General features: G+C 36.0%; 3 protein-coding genes across 5 annotated transcripts; all 3 read right to left on the bottom strand.

Annotated features, from left to right (window-relative positions):
• Positions 1 to 226: 226 nt before the first annotated feature.
• Positions 227 to 13,157, bottom strand: LOC140873024 (chromatin-remodeling ATPase INO80). 2 transcript variants are annotated; one of them, XM_073275987.1, is made up of 23 exons: positions 12,876 to 13,157; positions 12,578 to 12,665; positions 11,942 to 12,326; positions 10,192 to 10,627; positions 9,908 to 10,108; positions 9,659 to 9,769; positions 9,024 to 9,451; positions 8,788 to 8,896; positions 8,621 to 8,701; positions 8,362 to 8,534; positions 6,947 to 7,072; positions 5,922 to 6,083; positions 5,790 to 5,847; positions 5,138 to 5,368; positions 4,648 to 4,794; positions 3,836 to 4,369; positions 3,479 to 3,736; positions 3,286 to 3,393; positions 2,191 to 2,285; positions 1,947 to 2,103; positions 1,281 to 1,478; positions 1,039 to 1,191; positions 227 to 850 (listed from the first exon to the last, which is right to left on the bottom strand). In XM_073275987.1, the coding sequence occupies exons 1-23, from the start codon at positions 12,921 to 12,923 to the stop codon at positions 590 to 592; spliced, it is 4,548 nt and encodes a 1,515-aa protein (XP_073132088.1). In that variant the 5' UTR covers positions 12,924 to 13,157; the 3' UTR covers positions 227 to 589. The 2 variants fall into 2 exon arrangements, with proteins under 2 accessions (XP_073132088.1, XP_073132089.1); XM_073275988.1 differs by having other exon boundaries at positions 12,587 to 12,665.
• A 1,690-nt stretch (positions 13,158 to 14,847) lies between these two features.
• Positions 14,848 to 17,008, bottom strand: LOC140873162 (cytokinin dehydrogenase 1-like). The gene is made up of 5 exons (XM_073276165.1): positions 16,437 to 17,008; positions 15,995 to 16,122; positions 15,644 to 15,907; positions 15,304 to 15,566; positions 14,848 to 15,228 (listed from the first exon to the last, which is right to left on the bottom strand). Exons 1-5 carry the CDS (start codon positions 16,918 to 16,920, stop codon positions 14,877 to 14,879), a joined length of 1,491 nt encoding a protein of 496 aa, XP_073132266.1. The 5' UTR covers positions 16,921 to 17,008; the 3' UTR covers positions 14,848 to 14,876.
• Positions 17,009 to 19,648: 2,640 nt separating this feature from the next.
• LOC140873160 (uncharacterized) lies at positions 19,649 to 22,945 on the bottom strand. Of its 2 annotated transcripts, XM_073276163.1 has the most exons (10): positions 22,843 to 22,945; positions 22,488 to 22,609; positions 22,309 to 22,392; positions 21,981 to 22,061; positions 21,580 to 21,719; positions 21,392 to 21,491; positions 21,243 to 21,312; positions 20,993 to 21,055; positions 20,806 to 20,905; positions 19,649 to 20,510 (listed from the first exon to the last, which is right to left on the bottom strand). In XM_073276163.1, exons 2-9 carry the CDS (start codon positions 22,547 to 22,549, stop codon positions 20,828 to 20,830), a joined length of 678 nt encoding a protein of 225 aa, XP_073132264.1. In that variant the 5' UTR covers positions 22,550 to 22,609; positions 22,843 to 22,945; the 3' UTR covers positions 19,649 to 20,510; positions 20,806 to 20,827. The 2 variants fall into 2 exon arrangements, with proteins under 2 accessions (XP_073132264.1, XP_073132265.1); XM_073276164.1 differs by lacking the exon at positions 20,806 to 20,905.
• Between the last annotated feature and the right edge of the window lie 361 nt (positions 22,946 to 23,306).

Genomic DNA, 23,306 nt, shown 5'->3' with positions numbered 1-23,306 from the left:
AATGATATGTTAGGAGGCTAGAAATTACATTTGGTATAATTAGATTATAATACGTATTTAGTTGCACGACGACTAGTTTTTTGAAGATGAAGTACATCGCAAAGTATTCATCACAAGATAAATGATCATTTTCGGAGTTGACTTGTGGAGACCAAGGAAGATAATATTTCCGTATACTCATAATTCAATTACCGGTCGCTAAGTCTACCATGTCGAGGCGAAAGAAAATTTAACCTTGTAGATTTCATGTCATGCTCAAATTTGAGCAGAATGCTCCATTCGATTCATCCCATGAAATTTTTTTTTTACACGTCAAATATGAGTTGGTAAATAGTAACTATTTTCCTTCTATACACTAGAACTATATTTCTACATTATCTCCAGATATCTGCTTGTAACATCCTAACAAAATAACACAATTAATACATTCAATTTCCCTCAATTACCTTCATTCCTACCACCAAAAATGCAAGGGGGAAGCTCAACTTCGACTCTTGTCTACTGTACATTGGTCCGGTAACCTTCTTCAGCAGCCAGTGTTCAATATACAAAACTAGGAAGTTTAGATCGGAGTATCTGCTGTACAGGTTCAGGGAACTGGTGCGATTTGATTCTGGTCTTGAAATACAGGAGGGATAGCTGTAAATGCAGGCTCAATGGTTTCATTTAAGCTCTTAGTCGGTCTTTTCAACCTCTTTGGTCTTTCCTGCTGCAGGCTGTCGCTGTTTTGCATCAGAACATCGTGTTCATAGTCCATTATCATTGAGTTCGGAGACGATGAGGTCACAATCTTAGAACTCTTTTGTGGCCTTGATTTTTGCTCCACCTGCTTGCCCGTTGCAGCTTTTCTCTGCATATACAACTAGGAATTAAGCAAATATACAGAACACAAGCTGAAATTAATCAAATCTGACCCATTCTTGCATATCTTAAGAGATCAAGAAAACCAGTAACGAAACTTACCCACATAAACGGTAACTTAGAAAACTGGAAATTTACAAATTGCAATCAAAGATTCAAAATGATGTCGAATGTCACCTTTTTGTTGGTAGGTTTTGGTTTATCGGGTTCAGGAAGCTCAGATTCACTACCATATCCAGGGTTTGTAAAATCCTCAATAGATGCACCACCTCCTTCGGCATCAACTCGTATCCCCTTTGTTCCACCTTTCTTTTTTTGCCTATCTTTAGCCTGGTAACAGAATAAAGCATTAGTAATTCAATATCATCGCAAGTGCTTCTGAATTTAAGCTTGAGCTATTTCAAGGAGTTATTTCCCACCTGTTGCGAAACTTCTTTTAATTTTTGTTCGAGTTGAGCATCATCTATTAACAATGATACAACATCTTCAGGAGCCAAAAGATCACCCTGAACATGGCCACCCGTCATGACAAGCTGCTGCACGGTGCTTTTCTGACTAGCTCTCTGCAAAATTTTTTCCTCAACTGTTTCTTTACATATTAAGCGATAAACAGAGACCTACATGATGAAAACAAATGATGAAAATTTAGAAACATTGATAGAAAAATCAAAAGGCCAATTTTGAGAACAGTGATACATGAAGAGAGGTGAAAAGAGTAATACATAATTGTGAAGATTTTGAGAAATTAAAACTCATCTCATACTTCTAAACATTTGTCAGGAAAATATACATGATTTCATCAAATGCGAATAAATCATGCTTCCTTGGAGATGGATGCCAGCTGCCATAATATTAATGTGTGCTTATATTCAATGCTTAGGAAAACACAACCATAAAATAAACTAAAACCATAATACTTTAAAATGAAGATATCCGATTGCTTTAATGAAAGATCATTCCAAGAAAACAAATGATGCAAGAAAGATAAAAAGCTGACCAAAAATAAGATTAGAATTCTATGGTTTTTTTTAGAATGATTGATTCTAATTATTTCAAACGGTAAGTAAAATAAAAAATGAACTGACATCCTTAGTTTGACCCAGACGGTGAGCTCTGTCCATTGCTTGTAAATCCAACGTTGGATTCCAATCACTTTCATAAAATATGACAGTATCAGCAGCGGTCAAATTGATTCCAAGCCCACCAGCCCTTGTGCTCAGCAAGAACACAAATATGTCGTTCCTGCAGCGTACAGATCGTGTATTGTGGTAATTTCAGAAAAAAAAAATATTTACGGATGAAATAAAACCAGGACAACTGAGAAAATACCGATGCTGGAAGTCGTTGACCATGTCTCGACGATCCATTATTGTGGAAGATCCATCAAGTCTAAGGTACCTATATTTTCTATAGTTCATGTAATCCTGCAAAGCAGGCACCATGTGTAAGTAAGAGAATTCTACAGATAAATTAAAATTAATTTGAAAATCAACTGCCAAAAGAATATTCACAATGGCCAGTAAGTCATCTTGATCATTCAAAAGTTTTTCCAACAAGTGGTGAGTGGTCCTTTTCTAAAACTGATTGGTTATTCAAAGGCTAATACTAACTGAAATCAGACAGTCAGACGCAATCATGGTTCAAATTTTTATACTAAAATGCAAGCCCACGTTCTGGAAGACAAGATTTTATGGTAACTTTACTCGTATTTTTTAAAGAAAATGACAATATTAGTTCCTCCCAAAAGACGTAAATTAAAGCATAAATTTCAATAGATAAAAACTAAATGTTTGGAAAATATTTGTAGGTATTTTGCTAATTATATATGCAGATAATTATTCCAACCACATTCTCTTGATTCTGTGAATTCAAACTTTTTCCCATTTACTTATAAACCCAAAAGATATTCCATCCCAAAAAGCTTGCCTAATGAGTAGTATAACCTCATGGACATATGGGCTACTCTTTATTAGTTTTAATATTTGACGTGGGGCATTTGTAACATACACACTTCCTACGAATTTTCTAATTTCCATACACTTAATTTAGATATAATAATAGCTTTTAGAACAGTTTTTTAAATCAATAATGATAACAGCGATAACATGCTGAATGCCTACCTCATTCAAGGGTAATTATGGTTATTCATAAAGTTCTGGGCTAAGTTTGTAACTTTGTACATTCACAGATCTAATCAACCGGGGTATTGTTTAATTGTGTAAAAAAGGTTGACTAATGAGGGGACAATCTTACCAGGCCAATAAGACAGGAAAGAGTATTCCTACGACACATTTATAGAGAACAAAAAACCACAATTTAGTGATGTACCTTTGTCATATGGAAACATCATAAAAAATAAAAATAAAAAACCGACAATTTTTATAACAAGTGAAATCATCCTCAGTGAGAATTAGTTCCACTTACCTCAAGTATGTTCAACATTTTCGTCATTTGAGCAAAGAGGAGCACACGATGGTTTTCAGCACGCAAGCGTTTCAGCAGCACATCAAGTGTTTGAAGCTTCCCAGAGTCCTGAAGACATGGCAATGAAACTTTAAAGACAATCAAAGGTTATAGAACCATGAATAAGGACACGAGTGCATTGAGGAGCACAAACTGTAAGCATCTTTGCGGGGTCAAACGGTTGCATGGGCGGACAAGACCCAAATATCTTGTAAGTAAGCTGAAGAGCAGGTTGTGAAACAGGTAATTCAGCATCAATCTCTTGTATTAATTGGTGAGAACTTCCTGGCTTTCTTGGACCATTAAAGTCGGATGTTCGAGCAAACCCAGTCAACAATCTTTTAAGCCACGGATGATGCCACTCTTCAGCCATCATATATGCAAAGTTTCGATCGGAACAGTGGGCATTTATCTGATAGTAAACGTTAAATTTCAAGTTAAACTTCAACACTCACAGATTCATCATTAGTTAAGAACGATACAAATGGGTCAAATGCGCATTAGTTCTTACTGGAGGTGCTCTAGTCCTGGGAATGAAAGAGTATACTGAATGCAAAAGTTTAATATCATATAGAAGCCTGTCCTCATGAGATGTTATTAGAGCCTCGAAAGGAGTATCCCCAGCACCGGTTGAAAATTTCCTTCTTAGAGAATTCGTCTCTGATTTAGATGGAACCAGCAACATCCGTGTGACAGCTCTCACCTTTTCCTTGCCAATGTGAGTATAGTCACTATAATCTTCATCTTCCATCAACATGTCCAATAATCCATTCAAACATTCACGATCCGATCTCATGACAGAAAACAGTAATCTCTCCATAAATGACCCCATTGCCAAGAATGAAACTTCCGCTGGCGACAAATCAATGAGATGGGAAAATCCAAAAGTTCCACTTTGTAAAGAGGTATCGTCCGAACTGTAATCCGGCTGCAGTGTTGATCGACATATATTTTCTGGAGAAAATATGTTAAAAAGTTTATCAACTAGCACTCTGCTCAACCCTTTGGAATCACGGACAACTTCTTGGTACACGAGCTTCGGCATCTAAAATAAAATATGTTTATAATATGATCAAGTAATTGATGTTTGAAATCCGAAGTCGATAAATGAGAGAGCGTACGAGTTATATCACGTAGGGCCTAGGGGCTGCTTCATTAAAATTAGCCCTATTGGCTAAACCTGATCATGGATCTATATGTGTGCTTTTCCAATCATAAAAAAACATGCTCATAGAAAATGGGAGAAAACTTGGAAAATGGGTACAGCACAATGGTGTTCCTTACAATGAAAATTAGTAACATACAACAAACTTCTAAAATTACCTCATATACAATGGGATTTCTACCACCGGAATAACAAATGTCTTCCAATTCTCCAAAGGGAGGAGGAAGAAGAAAATTTGGTATCTCTCCAAAATGGAAATATATGCTTCCCTCGTTTCTCTCAAACAACTCCGGATGATTGCATACCTGGACAGTACCATTATCAAAAGCAACACTCTGAACTCAAATAGGTAATATTAATAAATATCCAAAAGGACTCAAATGTTATTCCCCTCATCCATGTTTAAATTCTCTGATTCCATTTTCAGGAAGTACACAAGTGACATCCCCATTTCTAGAAAAGGTAATTGACTTTCAATTTTTTCATCAATATAAATATAATGAATAAATATAGAAGGTGCGTGAGTATTTATTTGAGGGTACAAACAAGGCAAGCTAACTTTAGTTCAAATGAGTACCATGTATTTAATAAGAGTGTGCCTCAAGTCCTCAAAAGTAACATTATACAACAGGATAAACAAAAGTTTACCTTCCTCAGCTGGATAACAATATTCATCAAATTCATAAGCTTTTTCTCATTGAGATGTCCACGATTTCCATCAAACAACTCAGCCAGGGATATCTTATTCTTTATAGCCTGATAAAAAGCTTGCTGACGAGAACTTAATTTACAGTGCACTGTGATTTCCGTTTTCCCAGACAACTCAGAGATCACATCTTTCTTAACCCTCCGCAGCATGAAAGGCTTCAGAATTGCATGCTGTTTTCAAAAAATTTTGGGTGAGGCGAAGGGGAGGCCAACAAAATTCAGAATGCAAGAACACATGAGTCCAAAACACCTCAACTTTTTCCAATTTAGATCACCTCAAGTAACAAAACAACCCTCTTTTACAAACCAGAGCTTTACATGGAAATAAGTGAGATAATAAGCTGAGGAGAAAGTTGAGCTTGATGTCAAGTAAAGCTTAGTAGCATCAAGTATAGTTGCATTAATCAAGTAAAGCTTAGTAGCATCAAGTATAGTTGCATTAAGTGGTAATTACATTATCCACCCGAAGTTGAGCATGGTCAACAATTTGTAGTTGATGCAACATAAATACACTAAAGTAAAAAGTTAAAAATCCAGCAATTGCTCAAAGATTACATTTGATGAGCTACAACAAGAGATTTGAAGTACTCACCAAACGATTGAGCTGGTGCTCATTTAATGTACCTCCATGCTCTGCATGACTCTCAATTCTGTTTGTAATGAAAATAGTGTTTAAATAATATTTAATGTTCAAAGATATTGGCACCTAAACAGAGAAACATACCCTTTTGAGAACCACTCATTGAATTGTTCATGGCTATCAAATAGGGTTGGCATAATAAAATGTAGCAGAGCCCACAGTTCAGCCATATTGTTTTGTATTGGAGTGCCAGTTAGAAGCAGTCGATTACGACAATTGAAACTCAGCAATGTCTTCCATCTTATGCTGTTATAAAATATAAGAGACAATATAATCAATTAAATATATCTATGCAAACAATTGATGATGCTTTCACAAACAAGATTCATAAAACCAATCATCATTAATCAGGTTAAGGAAGGAACAAAAGTAGCTCAAGAAGCCATCAAATTAGCGTTTTAAAGAGCGGATCATGGTTACCGCAACAATAGGGTAGACAAGTTAAAAAAGAAATAACACCACTGCATTGTAAAGTTATTCCCTGATTTTCCATATCCCCAAACTGGAGATACCCTGGTCAAGTCTGCCATTTTTGGATAGCCAGGACCTGGTGTTGATTCGAATTTCAATCAACAAAAGTTCCGGTTAGCAAATGATTTTTGAGGATTCGAAGCTTGCATATAAGCTTTCTAATGAACATATCTAACAAGTTTTAGGGCAGGGCTGAGTACTCTGCATTGCGGATAAGGTTCTGGGCCTTGAGCGACGAGCAATAATGAAGGCAAAAATGAAATGCAAGTTTTATTTTGAAACAATTCAAAAAAAACAAAACCAATTCAATATAATTTAACCATTTGAACCCCATTACTACACTCCAATCATTCTATTTTTGCATACACATTATGGTTATAGTAAACCCGATGTCATTTCAAGCACATCAATTCTGCTTTCAAAACCAAGCATCATTTCAACAAAAAATTAATTGAAAATTTAACCACACCCCACATAAAAATGAAGAATTTTGTTTCACATCAGAATACATTCTTCTACAAGCCAGCACAAAAAAAGTAGAAATCCACTGGGCAAAAAATCAATAACATTTGATATTTATGTACTTCAAGTTATATTTATCTGTGCCCAAAGAAATTCATAAATGTAAATGGTCAAACCTGTTTGAACTTTTTATTGCCTGGGCTTCATCCAACACCATATATTGCCACTTGACACGCCGAAAGTATTTCTCATCAGAAACTAGCAGTTGGTAACTGGTAATTAGAATGTGAAATCCAGCATTCCTAAGAAGTTAATGAAAATTTCATTAAAAAAAGTTCATGTACTGCATTCTGCATACTACAACATTACAGAAATTCGAGGAATTGCCTCATACAGACGAAGGGCGAGAGTTCAAAAATGTATAAAGATCAAAGCAATTGTGAAGACCGAAAAAACATGAAACTACAGAACTCCTCCTTTTCCGCATCAGATGCTACACTAAATTAGCTTAATTTTGACAACTTATTTGAGATGATAATAATTTTATTCTTAAAACAAAATTAATTCCATGTATTTGAAATATCTGAAGAGTGGATGTGCAACATTCTACAATTACTAGATCAACGTGAAGACATTTGCATTTAATGGGGCAATATATGCAGTAAACAGTGCACTGTCGAAATATGTAAAAGAAAGCATCATTGGAAGGCACCCGTCCCTAGAGAAGCTACATCATAGTACATATGAATATCTGGCATATCACCATTCCAGTCTTTTAGCCCTTTCCAGAGTTAATTACTTCTACCTAGTTTCGCAGACACTGCATGTCTTTGATTAATTTGCTGTGCAATTCGACAAATTATCCCCCACTCCAGAGTTCATGAGAATATACAGGTTGAGCACTATCTACTGTACCATGCACTTAGTGAAGATGCTAGTACCCCAGAAATCATCTTCATTTATATCTGGGCAGTCATAATTCATTGCGTTTGCTGGATTGTTTGGTTGGAAAGAAACAGAAGGATATTTGAAGACGAGGAAGTTTCAACTGGGGAAATTTGGGATAAGCTAAAGCTGAGAGTTGCAGCTTGGTTACACATCTTAACAGATTTCCAATCCTTCTCAATCTTAGATTTGTATAGGGATTGGAGATTGATTTTGAGTTAGCTTAATACTAGAGAGTCCTGAGAGTTTTTGTGGACCACTGGTCCACCTATATTTGTAACTCCTTTATTATTTTAATAATATTTGTGTTTCTTATTAAAAAAAAATGTGGTCGCATGTGGATCTAGGCATTATAATTAGACATTCATGGAAAATTTTAAGTCCAGTAATTACCATTAAATCAACTGATCTCTCCCACTTCAAAAATTATTTTGGAATTCCATCACTTAACACACATTTCAAGTCGGTATACCAAATACCCATCTCAATCATGGTCACATATAAAGTATACGGGATACAAAATAAATTTGATCAAAACATGTTAAATCAACGTCACAGATACTGTGAATAGCTAAAGTATCATCTGATACATAGTGAACGAGAATAGCAACTGGATAAAATAGAAAGGCTTAGAATGAAAAATCACCTTCGGTAAAGACGTTTTGGGTTAATGTTCTTCCTAAGTACTGTACGGTCTTGAAGGCCACCCCAATATGGAAGAGTCTTCAGATCAGGGCAGAAGCGGCTGATTTCATCAGCCCAGTTATTCAGAACTGAAGCAGGAGCAACAACCAGAAAAGGCCCCCATATATTTTTTTCCTGCTCCAAAAACTGATAAATTCGAAACCAGGACCAACAGCCAGAACCAAAAGGAAAAAGGAAAAAAAAGAACATTGATTAATTACCTCAGCTAAATGAGCCAAGAATGCCATGGCTTGAATTGTCTTCCCCAGGCCCATTTCATCAGCAAGAATACCATTTAAGCCCTGGAAAAATGGTCACCTTAGTCGACCTTGGAGCAAAAATTGGGCAGACTTCTTAAAAGGGGGCAAAATTAGGAGTCTCTAGTTACCTGCTCATAGCAATTTACAAGCCACTGAAGGCCTTTCAGCTGATACTCTTTAAGAGAACCCTTGAATAACTCAGGTGTCTGCACTGTCGATGCCACAGGCATGGTTGATCTGAAAGCATCACAAATGAGTAGATTTGTAATCAAAAGACCATCAGTACATAGTCTTCAATATCGACACATGTTAAAGGTGGGAGAGCAGGTCCAGAGAATTTGTAGAGAGGAAAAAAGCGACTCACGGGTTCAATAAATCAATGTTGCTCGATTCAGCAACTGACGCATCTTGCATAGAGGCGTCTATTTCTATGGCCTGCCGTAGCTTCAAGCATTCGGTATCAAATGCATTTGTCATCTGTTTCTGCTTTGAAACTGCATCATGAGCTGCTTTCAGAGCTTCATTTCTCAGTTTAGCATCTTCAAGATCATCTTCATCCCCAGGCAGAGCTCCAGAAGAACCCAACAGCATTTCTTGATCATTAGAATTTTCATCACCTGCTGTAAATGCTTCAGAGGTTTGAGAAGTCTTATTCTGCATGAAATGGCTGTAAAGTTCAGTTTGTGACAGTAGAAAATTGAGCCTCTGTTGTTGCCTCTTTGCTTCTCGAAGTTCCTGTTCTCGCTTCAATGCTTCTGCAGCTTCTCTTTCCTCTCGTTTCCTCACTTCCACCTCAATAAAGAATATCACAAAGATAAGCATTTTTCTGATTAAGTAGGTATCACGAGACTAACAAACCACAGATAAGAAATTTTTGAAAAGTTACTGCCATTGATAGAACTTAACAGGTGGTAGATCTATCATCTGCGAGAGTCATATGTGTAAGGAAACCTGTGGACCATGATTCCAAAAGGTGAACAAAACCACTAAGATACTTACCATCTCCTTGTCAACTCTCTTCCAGAACAATAGCATGTCTCTTGCCAGTTTTCGAGTTCTGAGTGCGGCACCCCTCATCAATTTCAAGGATCTGCTGACCTTCATTTTAACCTGAAAAGAAAAAATACTGAAGCTGTGGAGCAAAACTGGAGCACTAAAAAGTGGCATAAACATTTGCCACAGCAAAATGACAAGGAATATAAATAATAATGAAAAAATACACGCAGAAAGCTATCTAGCAGCATGTACCTCTCTCTGACAGGATTCTGAGAATCGTTTTGCATCCGTCAGTTGCTTTCGGTGGAAGCTAGTGAAATTCCTATGATGTTTGGGAATGTCTTTCCTCACCATGCTAACCCAATATTTTACAGTCTTCTCAATCTCCTCCCTCTCTATAACAGAAGGGTCTTTCTTCATCTTAGGCCTTCTGGGTAAACTACGTTCAATGATCTGGAGATCATCACACCAATATTGTTAACATCATTCACATACATTCACTGTGCCATAAGGCTAGAAATAGAAAATTTTCTGACCTCGTATGTATCTCCTCTTTCCAAAACCTTCACATAAAAAACCTGCAACACACCACCATCAGACAAAATTGACCTTCGGATTCCTCCAGCAGCCCCCTCTGGGATACCATTTGACTGCAATGCTGCTTCACTTATTGTTAGACAAAAATTTTCAGCTGAGTTATGACCTAACTGGGCTTTCAATTTTGCCTGAAGAGATTCATACTGGGGCTTGCAGTCGCCCATCCCTGCCCTACTTCTTTGCCGAAACCTGTTATCCGAAGCCATCATTGCAGCCAATGATCCCAAATCAAGAGTCCCCTTCAGGTAAAACTCCTCAACTTGGATGTCTGACATGCTTGGCAAGTTCAATGATGACGAAAGCTTTTCATATGGTAGAGGGATTCTGTAAGTGATTCCATCCCCGATATCCAAGAAAGAAGGTTCAAGATTTGTTCTGTAATTTATACCAACGAATAAGATTCTACCCAAGTTCAGGTTCAATAAAAATTACTCAAAAAATCTCATAACACATGCTGTCGACTCTTTAATCAATGGTTAGTGGTTACAACATTTCAAATATACTACTTGACTTCTACCTTGCAGGTACTGAAAAATATTACATCAAGATAAATCATTTATTTTAAACTTCTTTTGTTCAAATAGAACTTCTCGTTATTGCAATCTATCAACACTCAGATAAATGATTATACCTATCATGCATTTCCACCTCCTGATATGAATTATGTTTTCATCTTCTTCATGCAAATACCGGTTTCCAAAAAAGGTAAAAGAACAAAGTTAACTTATTTTTACAATTCTTTATGTGATTAAGAAGCCTAGTAGCCTACACATATCTTCTAACATCTTATAATGCTATCATGGAGTGATTTGAAGCTTCTCTGCTCTTTGTTTTTTCCAGTATTGCTGGAAACATATCCTATAACACTGTGGGGCAGATTGATCATTGATGCCTGTTTGAAATCGAATACGATATAATGAAATGAACTCTTCCACCAACCTTTTCCAAGTCGGAGGGAATATGAAACAGTTACCAATAGAAACCATTATGCAAATTTCAGTTACAGGTGTAAAAAAAGATCAGCACTTGGGCGCCAATACTGTGAAAGTTTTAGGAGTTATTCAGAACAGAGCACTATAAGAGGGGGAGCCACCTAGACACCTCAGGAGTAATAGCATGACCATTCTTGTACTAAATCTCTCCTACAAAGATTTTCCGGTCCATGTGAGATTTTCTAAAGTTTGTAGAAAGTACTATGGACTCCTCTCGATTTTGGATAGCCATAAGGATTGAACAGGATGTAGGAGAAATTATTAATGGTGGTCATTGTGTAGAATTTTGCTAGCATATGCCTTTGATTTAATGGGCCTGGGAGTGAGATATGCAGTACATTTATAGTGTAATTCTGACCCACATGACACAGCCTCACTATGCACTTAAATAGTATAATGCTACTTTGTCAACATGGTCAAAGATTGACTTAACAGCCCAATCAAAGTCAAAAGGTCTAAACATCTCACTGAATGACCAACCAATCATCTCAGTACATTGTACCTGGAACTTATACAAATAGATATAGCACATATTTAAATCATATCAGACTATCAGTTCACACTAACATTGTCAACGGAGACAATAAAATTCAAATGTTAGTGTATCTTCATAAACAAAAACAATTCAATCAAATATAAAACGCATTGATAGAAGATAATCAAATGAGAATAATTAAATAAAAGGACACAAGCAAACCTGGCAGCACCATATTGCAGCCCAATATCAGATTCTAAATAATTTCCCAACTTTTGGGAACCGATATTGAGAAAATCCGAAGCTGGTTCAAGCTTGTGTGGCCCTACTCTGTTATCACCAGTTGTTTTCTGCTCTTTTAGCCCAATACCACTTTTCATCACTGGTGTCCCAGTTTTAGCAGACGCTGGACTTTGAGAAGAGTTGTTCACTCTCCTTCTGTACTTTTGAATATGATCTCCTAGCATTGTTCGATACCGTTCCTCTGAGATATAGGGACTATAATTACCAGCCTCTTCCTCTTCACTACCATACACACTCAGCCTCTTTTTCTTCCTCGATCTCCTATCTGACATTATACCATTAGAATGCCCCCCTATTGCTTCGCCTGTGGATATAGAGAAAGAAAATGACAATCACTGAATGCCACTTATTTGCCCAATCCATGAATTCAAATTCCCATGTTCTTCAAAATAACCGAAGAACCATCATTCTTCATGCAAGTTCACATGCGTCACTAAATCGTGGAAGAGATACGTAAAAGCTCTCTTTCAACTCACAAAGGGTAACAGAGTTGGAGATAACAAAATAATATATAAACCAACAAAAGAATATCTCTAAGTACAGGAAAGTTGTTACCTTGGTTACCTTGGCTCTCATCCTGACTACTGCTTTCAAAACAATCAGAATCCTCGTCTTGCTTTGGCAGTTGAAAGTTCATCAAAGGCTACCAAACACAAAATTCGCACAATACTCAAATTTCGAACAATAATATACAACACATTAAGATACAATAGTCCATATGAAAACGAACAGCATCAAAGTAAAAAACACAAAAGTAACAAAATTCAGATAAATTAATCTGAAGCCCATCTGCATTCACCCGGCAGGACTCACAATTGAGGGAAAATAATAATCTTTTCACATGAAAATATACCTCAAGATTAAAGAGATTCGCATATGTATACTTGGTCTTTGAGTCCATGTGCTCTGGTCCTCGCAAGACGTCGCGAAAACCCCAGGCCGGTGATAAGCATTGGGGGAGAAAAATTAAACCAAGACAAATTTTTGATGCGGAGAGAATACTTATACGGCGGATTATGGAGAGAATACGAAGACAACCCTAACCCTATTGGGAAAATAGAGATAGAGCGAGACTTGAGAGAAAAGGAGAAGTGGAGGGGAGCGTGGACACAGGTACAGTTGTTCATGGGCGCGTGCTAAAATGAGCCAGTGGGGTGCCTGTATTTTAACGTGCGCCAACTGCTACAGTCTGCTTCTACTCTGATTTTTCTTTTTCTTTTTTTAAATTCATTTTTCTTTTCTTGTTTCAGGTGTGTCGTATGGTGACAGGTTTTGGGAGGGTACAATACAAATGGAAATTAAATTCAGTTAATTAATTATAATTATTATTATTATTATTATATTTTAAAAAAATAACCAAGGAAATTTTTTTGGGTGAATGGTTCTTCAATTCTCAAACCCAAAAAAATATATTCTCACTCACTTATTCACAAAAAAATTTATGTACTTCGTAAGCTTATATATCTTTTAACGAGTAAAAATCGGTACAAAACATTATAAATATGATATTTAAGTACTAATTGTTTCAAATTTGATACCAAAAATAAGGTTTTGTGAATAGAATTGAAACGAATTTATTGATACTTATTATACATGTTTGGGTATACAATATTTATATTAAAGCGTTTGTTCATAAATTATTAGCATTAACCGACTCATTTAGGTGTAACAACTTAATTAATTTGAGTGAATAGGTTAGTATTTTGGGCGCCCAAACAATTAGCAATTTTGGTGCAAATTTAAGAAAATTTAGGTGCAAAAATATCAAAGTAAAGGGGCAAGATGAAATGTAAAACACAGAGATCAAGGATTTTTATACATCGAATACATGTCTTTTATCCGTCGATGATTCCAAAATAATTTTTCAATTATACCCTCACATCACTTATTGGAAATTTAACATTTCATTCATTTTTTAGCGAGAAAAACCTCCATTCCAATTATTAAATGTACATGTAGCATTAATATAATTATAAAATATTCACATGTTATATTAAAATTTACGTATTAAAATTTACACATACAACGCGCTTACAACATATATTTAATTATTTGTACCTATTTTTCACCAAAAGACATGTAGACCCACGAATACATGTGCAGAAATTTTATGTTTTCCCTTTTGAGAGAGACGGACCTCAAAACAAGTTTGATTTTGGGATTTAAGGGCAATTTACCCAAATTTATTCACTACATACCGCTTGATTGCATATGATTAAAGTGAAGCTATTTTGCAAGACAAACGGAAAAAAAAAAAAAAAAAAAAACTTGATTGACTTTTGTTTTAAAAAAAATTTAAAAATCTATTAGAAAAATATGATCTTTTTAGATTTTTATCTCAATCTTCTATTGACTTTTTTTTTTTGAGAAAGTTCTATTGACTTTTTTTAAAATATATATATATTGTAATATTCTATCCAAATATAAGATAATATAATATTATAATTACTTTAAAAAAAACCAATATTATAATTAATTACTTAAAAACCCAAATTTAAAACATTAATTTTCTAAATAAAAAACAAGAAGAGTGCGTCGGTAGATTTGTAAAACATTAATTTTCTAAATAATATTGCAACTTTTCCCCATGCACTGATGCAGTGTCATGAACAACTAAAACAAGGTTTCGAAAGAAGTAAGAACAAGAGACGACCTCTCCCAAGGTGTTCGTCTGAATGTGCTCTATTATTCTATATCTGCCATCTTAAGATTTTATTTACTGTCCCCAAACAAAAACAAAAAAACTGGTTGCTATATATATATATATATATATCTGAAACTTTTAAGTTCAAACATCTTCAACTATGTGCATTCAAGAGCTAGGCTTTATCCTTGTACATTAGAGTTCTATATGCTAAGCGACGTTTCGACTTGAATACGTGTGTCTTCCGTGAGAACTTGCCCTTTGGAAGATATTCTGTCCAGGGGCTAGAATCGCCAGGGGATCATAGGTTCGTTTCCTCCTGCAGAAGACTTCCCAGTGAGTCCCAAAGTGAGTCTTCCAATCTTCTTGAGTGCTATAATGGGGCAAGTAATGTTTGATCCCAAGGCGACGCCTTTCACAAAATTGTAGTATTCTGTTATTCTGTGCTAAAATGTGTTCGAGGCCATCCTTTCCTTTGGATGATGGCGTAGCTGAAAATAGGAAGGAGACTACGTAGAAAACGTCCTCTGCGGGCGTGATCAGGGACGTTATGTTCTTCCATCTGGGACAAAAGAAAGAGATTGAATCAGATTGTTGTAGGAAATTAAACTGAGTCGTGCTTCCGGAGATTCGGTACCTCGACTTGTTCACCGGATAGATCAGGACAGGACCATTGCTGGTATCTCTAACAATGTTCCCAAAGACTTCCTCTGAGAACTCATGAATCCTGCTTCTTGGAATAAAAAGATTCAGCCAGGGGTGAGGCACCTCCCACAGCCCTTTTTCTCTAAGCTTCATTTCAGATTGATGCACTCGGTCCAAAAAATCCGGATAAGCGACTTCTGAAATGAACACGGTGGACTCAATGTAACTCAATTTCGACAAGAGGGTATCGATGTCCTGCATGACCAGAAACCAAAGTGAAATTGTTTGTAAGCGCAGCAGTTGAGGACATAACATAGATTTCGAAGTCTCACTTCATCAATGTGTTTGGATGATTCTGCTGGATCGAAGTATTTTGCGACCTCCAGACAAAACAGAATCCTTCCTTCAGAGATGAAGTGGTTTGCTCCAACAGGGTCTTTCGGTTTAAAAGATGATCTCCAAGAATTTAGTAAACCTGTTCTATTGATAATGACGAATCCTTCTATGTAATCAAAAGAATCTCTTGAAGATATTAGATTCTCCTGATCTTTGGTGAATGCATAAATGTCTGAATAAAGTGCTCTGATCCATTTAACCTGTAAAAACCAGTAGCCGTTACGACACACAAACTGATGTCTGGTTTTGCGACATTAGCTTTAGTAACATGTTAAAAATGTAATGACCTTTTTGGGGGCTGGCTCCAGGGCGATTCTAGCCTCGGTAATGATCCCGAACTGCCCTAATCCTCCAAGAACTGCATGGAAGATATCAGCGTTGTGCTCTTCTGAGCAAGTGACAATTTCTCCTCTACCTGCATAGAAAGACATAGATTAAGGCCATCTTTTGTTTGATTGTTTTGAGGCATTTAATTTTTCCAAATAATCTCTGGCAAATATAACCTCTTTGTTTTATTATGTAAAGGCCAATTATTCTTTTCTTTTTAACTCATGATGTCCCTAGGCATGTATTGTTACATGATTTCCATTAGATTGCGGGATAAAGGGAGAATAGTCTGAAGTCAATTAGCTCAAGGATCAAAATGCTTTGCGAGTCTAGCTCCTGCAGTAAGGTTCTACTCAAGCTCAAATCAGCTCGATAGTGTCGGAACCTTTGACATTAACCAACCTGTGATCACTTTGAGTCGGTGGACGTTGTTTATCTGCGGTCCATGTCGAAATGCTTGGCCACTGATTCCAGCATTTGACAACGTTCCCCCAACTGTGAGATGGAGATAATCAGTCCAGGATTTCGGTGCTAGCCCATGTTTCAGACTCTCATGCAGCATATTTATCCAAAGTTCACCAGCTGACACATCAATGTATGGCAATGTTCCAGTCTGAATATTCATTTCCGGCACACTTAGTGATTCCATATCGATAACAACACCCTTATATGCCTGTGCTTGACCTTTTAGGGAGTGACCATGGCCTCGCGCAGCAACCGTGAGTTCTGAAGTCGAGCCCATGTCAAAAATGTACTTTACAGTGGACGAAATATCGAAAACTGATTTTGGGTGTAGTACTGCACAAGGCATGAGGTGGTATATATTGCCAAAATCCTTTGCTACATGTCGAATGTTGTCAAAGCTTAGGTTCCCATCAAATGTCATCTTTGCTAAGGATGAATGTATGATTGAATGAACTGAGTGAGGAGACGCCGTAGGGAGGTTCGCAAGACAAAGTACAAGGGCTAAAAGAAACCTCACTGGTGGCAAGAATCTTTGAGGTTGTGCAGTGATCATATCTCTAATGCCCCCCCCGAAGATTAAGATGGATTTTGTTAGTGCATGCAACGAGTTCGAGCGACAAAACAATTTATAGGGAAGGAAGTGGATAGAGTTTGAGAAGATTTTCTTGGCCAACCATTTACATAAATTTATGAGTGGATCGAGATATGTACAGAGAAATGAGAATATTTACTCTGATCTTTGTCGCTGCCCCGTTGATTTCACTACTTGTAGCTATTTTGGACAAGTAACTTTGTGCCCTTTGGACCATTAACCAACACATTACTTGGCTTCCATCTTTCGAGAGCCAAACTACAAGAGGAAGCCATTTAACCATGTTAATCTAGCTTAGGAGTGCAAACGAATCGAACATGTTCGTGAGCTTTACGAGTCCGCTCGATAAATATTTGATTCGTATTCGAGCTTATCGATCTCGAGTCGAATTCGAACATGTTCGAACTTTTTTTCGAGCCGAGCTCGAGCCGAAATTACTCTGTTCGATAGTTCGCGAATAGTTCGCGAGCCTTAATATTTAATTAATATAATATAATTATATAATAAATATATATATTTCGAACTTTTTCGAACATTTCGAGTTTTTCGAACCATAATATCCGAATAGTTTACGAATAGGTTCGAATATTTCGAACTCGAACTTCATTTCGAGCCGAGCTCGAGCCAAAATATTTGAAATTATCAAACTTCGAATCGAGCTCGAACTCGAATATACTCTTATCGAGCCGAATTCGAGCCTTAAAATTTTATCATTATTCGGCTCGATTTGATTCGATTGCACCCCTAAGATTCTAGCTGATGATTTTCTATTGTCATTCTATGCTGACCAAAATATTGGTGTAGAATCTCTGTGTTTTTTTTTTTTCGAGCTGAAATATCTTTGCTGAAATTATTATGCTATAAAAATCTATATCCATATATGTTGACCATTTTGATCATATGTGTGATGCATGTGCTTAACATTAGGCTTCAATCGATCGATATGGGATTTTCAAATTGAACGAAAAAACAAATCCTTCAAATCACGTACGTATCGATCTCCGATCGCTCCAAAGTGGAGTAATTAATACGGCAATGTGATTGGACGATAATATGTGCATTGTCATGTCAGCATTCGCACGTAAGAAAAGATACAATAATTAATATTTTATATCTCACGAACTAACTCGAATAATCTACGAGAATTATTAAGCACGATGGTGACGGGTTGAGGGATGCTGGACCTCAGAAGATTATGTCTGGTGATGAGGATAATATTAGCATGGGCCAACTACTTTTTTGACTGATAGAATCCATGCAATGCAAGTTTAAGCACAATATGACACCAATCCAAGTACCGAAGGAAGGGGTTAGTCTATGCTATACCGGAAGAGTTTTTCCCTTATTTAATACCATTAGATCACGTGGTATCCATATATTTTTATGGAAATTGACATATGTCTTGATGATCAAATGGTTGATATTTGATCACATCATAGAAGGAGAAGTACTCCAAGTGTAGCATAGAATAATCCTGAAAGAAAAGTTATCTTGTCAGGTGATGACACACTATCTATGTTTTCACAAGTACCTACAATTAACGTGTACCTTTTTTTGTTAGATAGTGCTTCGACTTATGTCTGATAAGGATGTTACTTGTTAGAATACACATATATACGTGTGTTGTATGGCCCTAGCTGGACATATTTGTGGGTCTTTTTGGATAAATGGTGGGATTCTATTATCGGTGCAATGTATTGTGTTGAGAAAATAGAAAAGCAAGGGGAAGTCCTACATTTATTTTCGGTGTAGGGGGCCTGGGGAGAACTTGATTCATGTGTACAAAATGGAATGGGAGACTCCTTTAATTTGTTATGTCACTGCCACTGGTTTGTGGAAGTTTTTTCCTAATATATTATCTATGATTGTACTCAGCAACATACTTTATATTATTGTTGTTATCATTCTCTGATTTTCCTTTTTTACCTTCTGATTCGTTTATTTATTTGTTTTTCTCATCTCCTAATTCCAGTAATGAGAAGGCAATGTTTGAGCCCGTTTGGATTTTGTAAATATTTTTTAAAGTAAGTGCTTTTAAAAGCTATAATTTTTTGCTTTTAAAAAAGCTCTAATTTTGACTTTAAAAAGTTCTTATTTAAACACTTTTTTGTTCGACCAAATACCTTGTTAACTGAAAAGCACTTAAAAAAATGCTTTTTTTGTCTGACTTTTGAAACCAAACGGGGCTGTTAATATTGAAATCAACAGCAAGATGATAGTAATTGTTACTCTTGCCCTGTTTCACAAACTTTTTGTAAGTATTATTGAAACCCGCAAAAATCAATCTTTTTTATAAACCCATTTTTGGAAATTAAAGGGTCGTTTGATTTCTTTGGTGGAAATTGGATCTATGGCATTAATCAGCTACATTAGTTTCATTGTTTTCTTACATGTATTGAAAAAATAATAATAATAATAATTACCCCAAAATATGCTGTTCCGTTATTTCTCTTTTTCTCGTTTATGGGCATTTGATGTGATTCCAATGTAAGTTATTAGGCATGACAAATAAAGCATTAAAAATGTTAGTGCGGCTGTGATTTTCTAACATATTCAAACTGTACCTTTACCAACAGTGAGTTTTTTCCTTTCTTACAAGAAGAAAAAAAAAACAAAGAAAGAAAGAAAAAGGAAGGGTTTAGACATAGCTATTCAATCATGTGCACAAATGATGCCTGAAATGACAATCAATTATTCGTTTTACTTCTAGAACATTAATTTTCAAAATACTTGGACGAATGGGCAACATCTCATGCATTCACATACCTATAAATAAATCGCACAGTTATCATTCTTCACACTTTCCTTCTGCAGCCATACCAAATGTATTGTATCCAAGCTTTGCGCAACAACACAATGGTATTGTATTCGGGTTTTGACTCTATTTTAGCTTCGGGTAACAACCCTAACTCCACCCTTTTTCTTGCAAATCAAGTACTCCGCCTTGAAGTTTTCTTCTTAGATAGACATCAGCCTACTATGACTTCAGTCCTGGAATTTTTCGAAAATATCACTATTTCAGGTAGACTGCTGGACTCCACTATGGGCAAGCAATGCCCATCGACAAGAAAGGGCTGAAGAAGTGGCAACCAGTTTCTGTGCGACTTTTCACAGCCAAGCACTTGGAATTCAGATTCAGTGCATGCAAGGTCACCAGGACCAAGCATTCTGCCTTTGCTGCCTTCTGGCTCTAGAAGTTGAAAATTAATTGAGAAAACATTACCGACCACTTGCTGGGGATAGCAGCTGAGCCTGAGAATTATTTGGGGATACATAACCTCGGACCATCACTTGAATACACCTCAACGATGTTTGAGGCCTGAATCTTAAGTTGGAGGAAGTGACCCTGCTCAAACGAGCCTTTGTGCACACCGCTCAGACAATCACCCATTCTCAACGCTCTCCAAAAGGAATCGGACCTGGGGCCCACAAATAGAATAAAAACACATAAAATAAGAATAATATTGACAAATGCAAAAGCTTCAAGGTTAATTTAGATGGAAGGATTTGATTTGGGGAAGAGTTTGAATGAATTTCAAATGCCATTTATCACAATTACTATTTTAAGTACTTAAATTTATATAGATGGATTCGAAATTCACTTGAAATCCATCAATCCAAAAGCAATCCAACAGAATATACATTGCAAAAGCATAAGATCTTGGTTCAAGTTTTCCATAAAGGCATGGTGAAGTAGCATAAACCAAAGCTTACATTACTTCCATTCATTATGTTCTTAGATTCTCCTTCTATTATCAACACGCATCTTTTTGGATGAACTAGGTTCTCCATGCCCAACACTTGACTGTTGTATCTAAAGAAAGAAGACAAGAAACGTGGATTTACACACTGAAATGCTAAAACATCACAAAAAGATAGTATATTACAGTTTTGCATATACCTTATTTAGTTTCTCCCTCACCAAATGAACTGTTCGATTCATAGATTCCGATGGGAAATATTCCTATCATTCAAGCAGAAGGAATCTATCAACTGACAAGATTGAATCATATTTCCATCAAGATCTTGATATTGAGAGGGTAACAGTGTAAGTGATATCTTTACGAACTGATTAAAGAAGGCAACAAAATGTTCTCAGATCAAAAAACACAACTAATCATGGATGAATTCAAACATATTTAAATACCAACCTTATCAAAGGGAACCGACATGGTAGATGTTTGTCGCTTGTTAAGAACACTTTGTGAGTCCCTTATTTCCCTAGAAAAAGGATACATGTATCATATAGTAAAACCATATAGACTTTCCAAAGATATTCACCGGTGATGGCTACAACTACCTCTGAGCTGAGGAGGATGTTCGTAATGAATCCTTCGGCACTGAATTAGAAACTGACGATGGCTTACTCATAAAATCTGAAGAGCCTTTAAATTTTCCAGCTGATTCAGAGGAGTATCTCACCAATCAAATAACAATGAAAAAGTCCACCACAATAAGAAATCTTAAAATCTATACAAACAGACTTACGGTTTAGCCGTGCTAGCACTTCATTTCTCCTTCCTTCTAACTTCTCTCGCGTGTCAAGGAGGCTCTCATATTGATGTGCATATGATACTTGCAGTCTATTACCGAGAAAAACATACTCATCCAACTTCCTTTTGGCAAACCTATTTCAAAATCACGTATATCAACGACTATACAAAAAAGATGTGCTACTTCGTATAACACCAGGACACGTGCATGAAATGCATATGGGCATTTATGGATGCATCTATGCAGAGAAAAAGCTTAATAGGAAAATTCATCTGCTTATAAATCCACAAACTTTATTCATAATGATGCCATATGCTATATTTTCTCCCAAGGATTGACAGGAATATAAATAAGTATTCGAGAATGGAATAGAAGTATTTAGTAACTAAAATCACCTGGCATTGTTGACCTGATGAAACTTAATCCAGTAAACATCAGTAAATGGCTCGCACTCTTCATCATCCATTGGCTTACATCTGAACAAAACACACCAAAACAATCAAAATATTAATCAATTACTGATACTAAAATTCTGCTTCCACAGAATAAACCTATGTTTTTTAGGCGATAACTGACACCAATAAATCCCCAAGCACAACAAGATGAATTCTGTGGGGAAATAAAGAATAAAAAGAAAACCTGATTCAGAAACTGCCCAATTTCCAGTTATTAATAGTGAAACATGCATCAACGTCGAATATAGGATGATTAACAAGCACTCACTCTTCAACTTTGCCATAGGTAGAGAATAAATTTAATAACTCATCACCGCAGCCAAGCTCCGGAACGTTCCTCACAATCAAATATCTGCAGTAAAGTATTTTGATACCCAATCATTCCTTGAGTAAATCCAAAACTAAAACAGAATGGAATTTGAGGGGAATAAAAAGTTAGTCACAAACTTGGATTCATCACAAACTGTATACACTCGAACTGCAGGAACCTCATCTTTGTATTTAGGCATTTTCTCACCAAATCACGCCTAAAAAAATCCCCAATCAATCGCCTTTCGTCAAATTTTTTTCTGAAAAAACACAACAAATTTGTGAGTTGTGAGAAGTAACATTTACCTACATCACCCGTTCTTGCATGTAGAATAGTGTGGTCTTCAAAACTAATCAAATTAATTGATACGAATAACTTAAAGGTGCTCCAATAAAATTTATCGTATTGAAAAGAAACAATAGCCCACTGTTTCAACAACAAAGATTTAGGTTTAAACATTCAAATCATGTTCAGATCCTTGCTAGAACTAACCTCAATTATGATGGCAGCAGACGCTAAACCCGCAAGCTAGAACAACGACGAAGATGGCTAGGGTGAAAGTGGTGAACGTTTTGTTCATCTATGATCCATCTTTTCCTAAATAATAAAATTAATATTTTATTTTTATGCCAATTTTTTATTTTTTTATTTTTTTTCAGAATTAACTTTAAGAAATATTTTTTTACTATATTGGAAAATTTAATGAGAGCAGTTTGTTGAAACTCCATTATTTTTTGACAAAAACTTTTATTCATAAAAAAATATTATTTTTATGCTAGCAGTATTATTTTTTATTGTAAATATAGGTATGATTAATCCGTATGACAGATAATGATCGGTAAGACCGTCCATAATAGACCTACTCATTGTTTTAATCAATGATTATTTTTTTTAATTTCTTCTTCGGATTAATGCATAAATTATTTTTACTCTTCATCAAAATAATAATAATTTTT

Source organism: Henckelia pumila, unplaced genomic scaffold, assembly GCF_033568475.1.
Source record: "Henckelia pumila isolate YLH828 unplaced genomic scaffold, ASM3356847v2 CTG_525:::fragment_3, whole genome shotgun sequence".
NCBI classification, from domain to species: Eukaryota; Viridiplantae; Streptophyta; class Magnoliopsida; order Lamiales; family Gesneriaceae; genus Henckelia; species Henckelia pumila.
Note: the sequence above shows the minus strand (reverse complement) of the source record. Positions and strands in the feature narration are given on the sequence as shown.

What these genes read in the sequence shown, in the direction of transcription:
- LOC140873024 (XM_073275987.1), bottom strand. Translation starts at nt 12,923, where the DNA reads ATGGACTCAAAGACCAAGTATACATATGCGAATCTCTTTAATCTTGAG. An exon ending in AATGAGTGGTTCTCAAAAGG is followed by an intron (nt 5,848 to 5,921) that starts GTATGTTTCTCT and finishes CATTACAAACAG; the next exon opens with AATTGAGAGTCATGCAGAGC. An exon ending in AGCACCAGCTCAATCGTTTG is followed by an intron (nt 5,369 to 5,789) that starts GTGAGTACTTCA and finishes TTTTGAAAACAG; the next exon opens with CATGCAATTCTGAAGCCTTT.
- LOC140873162 (XM_073276165.1), bottom strand. Translation starts at nt 16,920, where the DNA reads ATGACATTTGATGGGAACCTAAGCTTTGACAACATTCGACATGTAGCA. An exon ending in CCGACTCAAAGTGATCACAG is followed by an intron (nt 16,123 to 16,436) that starts GTTGGTTAATGT and finishes CTTTCTATGCAG; the next exon opens with GTAGAGGAGAAATTGTCACT. An exon ending in TATCCGGTGAACAAGTCGAG is followed by an intron (nt 15,229 to 15,303) that starts GTACCGAATCTC and finishes CTTTTGTCCCAG; the next exon opens with ATGGAAGAACATAACGTCCC.
- LOC140873160 (XM_073276163.1), bottom strand. Translation starts at nt 22,549, where the DNA reads ATGCCTAAATACAAAGATGAGGTTCCTGCAGTTCGAGTGTATACAGTT. An exon ending in CATCAGGTCAACAATGCCAG is followed by an intron (nt 21,720 to 21,980) that starts GTGATTTTAGTT and finishes ATTTTGAAATAG; the next exon opens with GTTTGCCAAAAGGAAGTTGG. An exon ending in TGTCGGTTCCCTTTGATAAG is followed by an intron (nt 21,056 to 21,242) that starts GTTGGTATTTAA and finishes CTTGAATGATAG; the next exon opens with GAATATTTCCCATCGGAATC.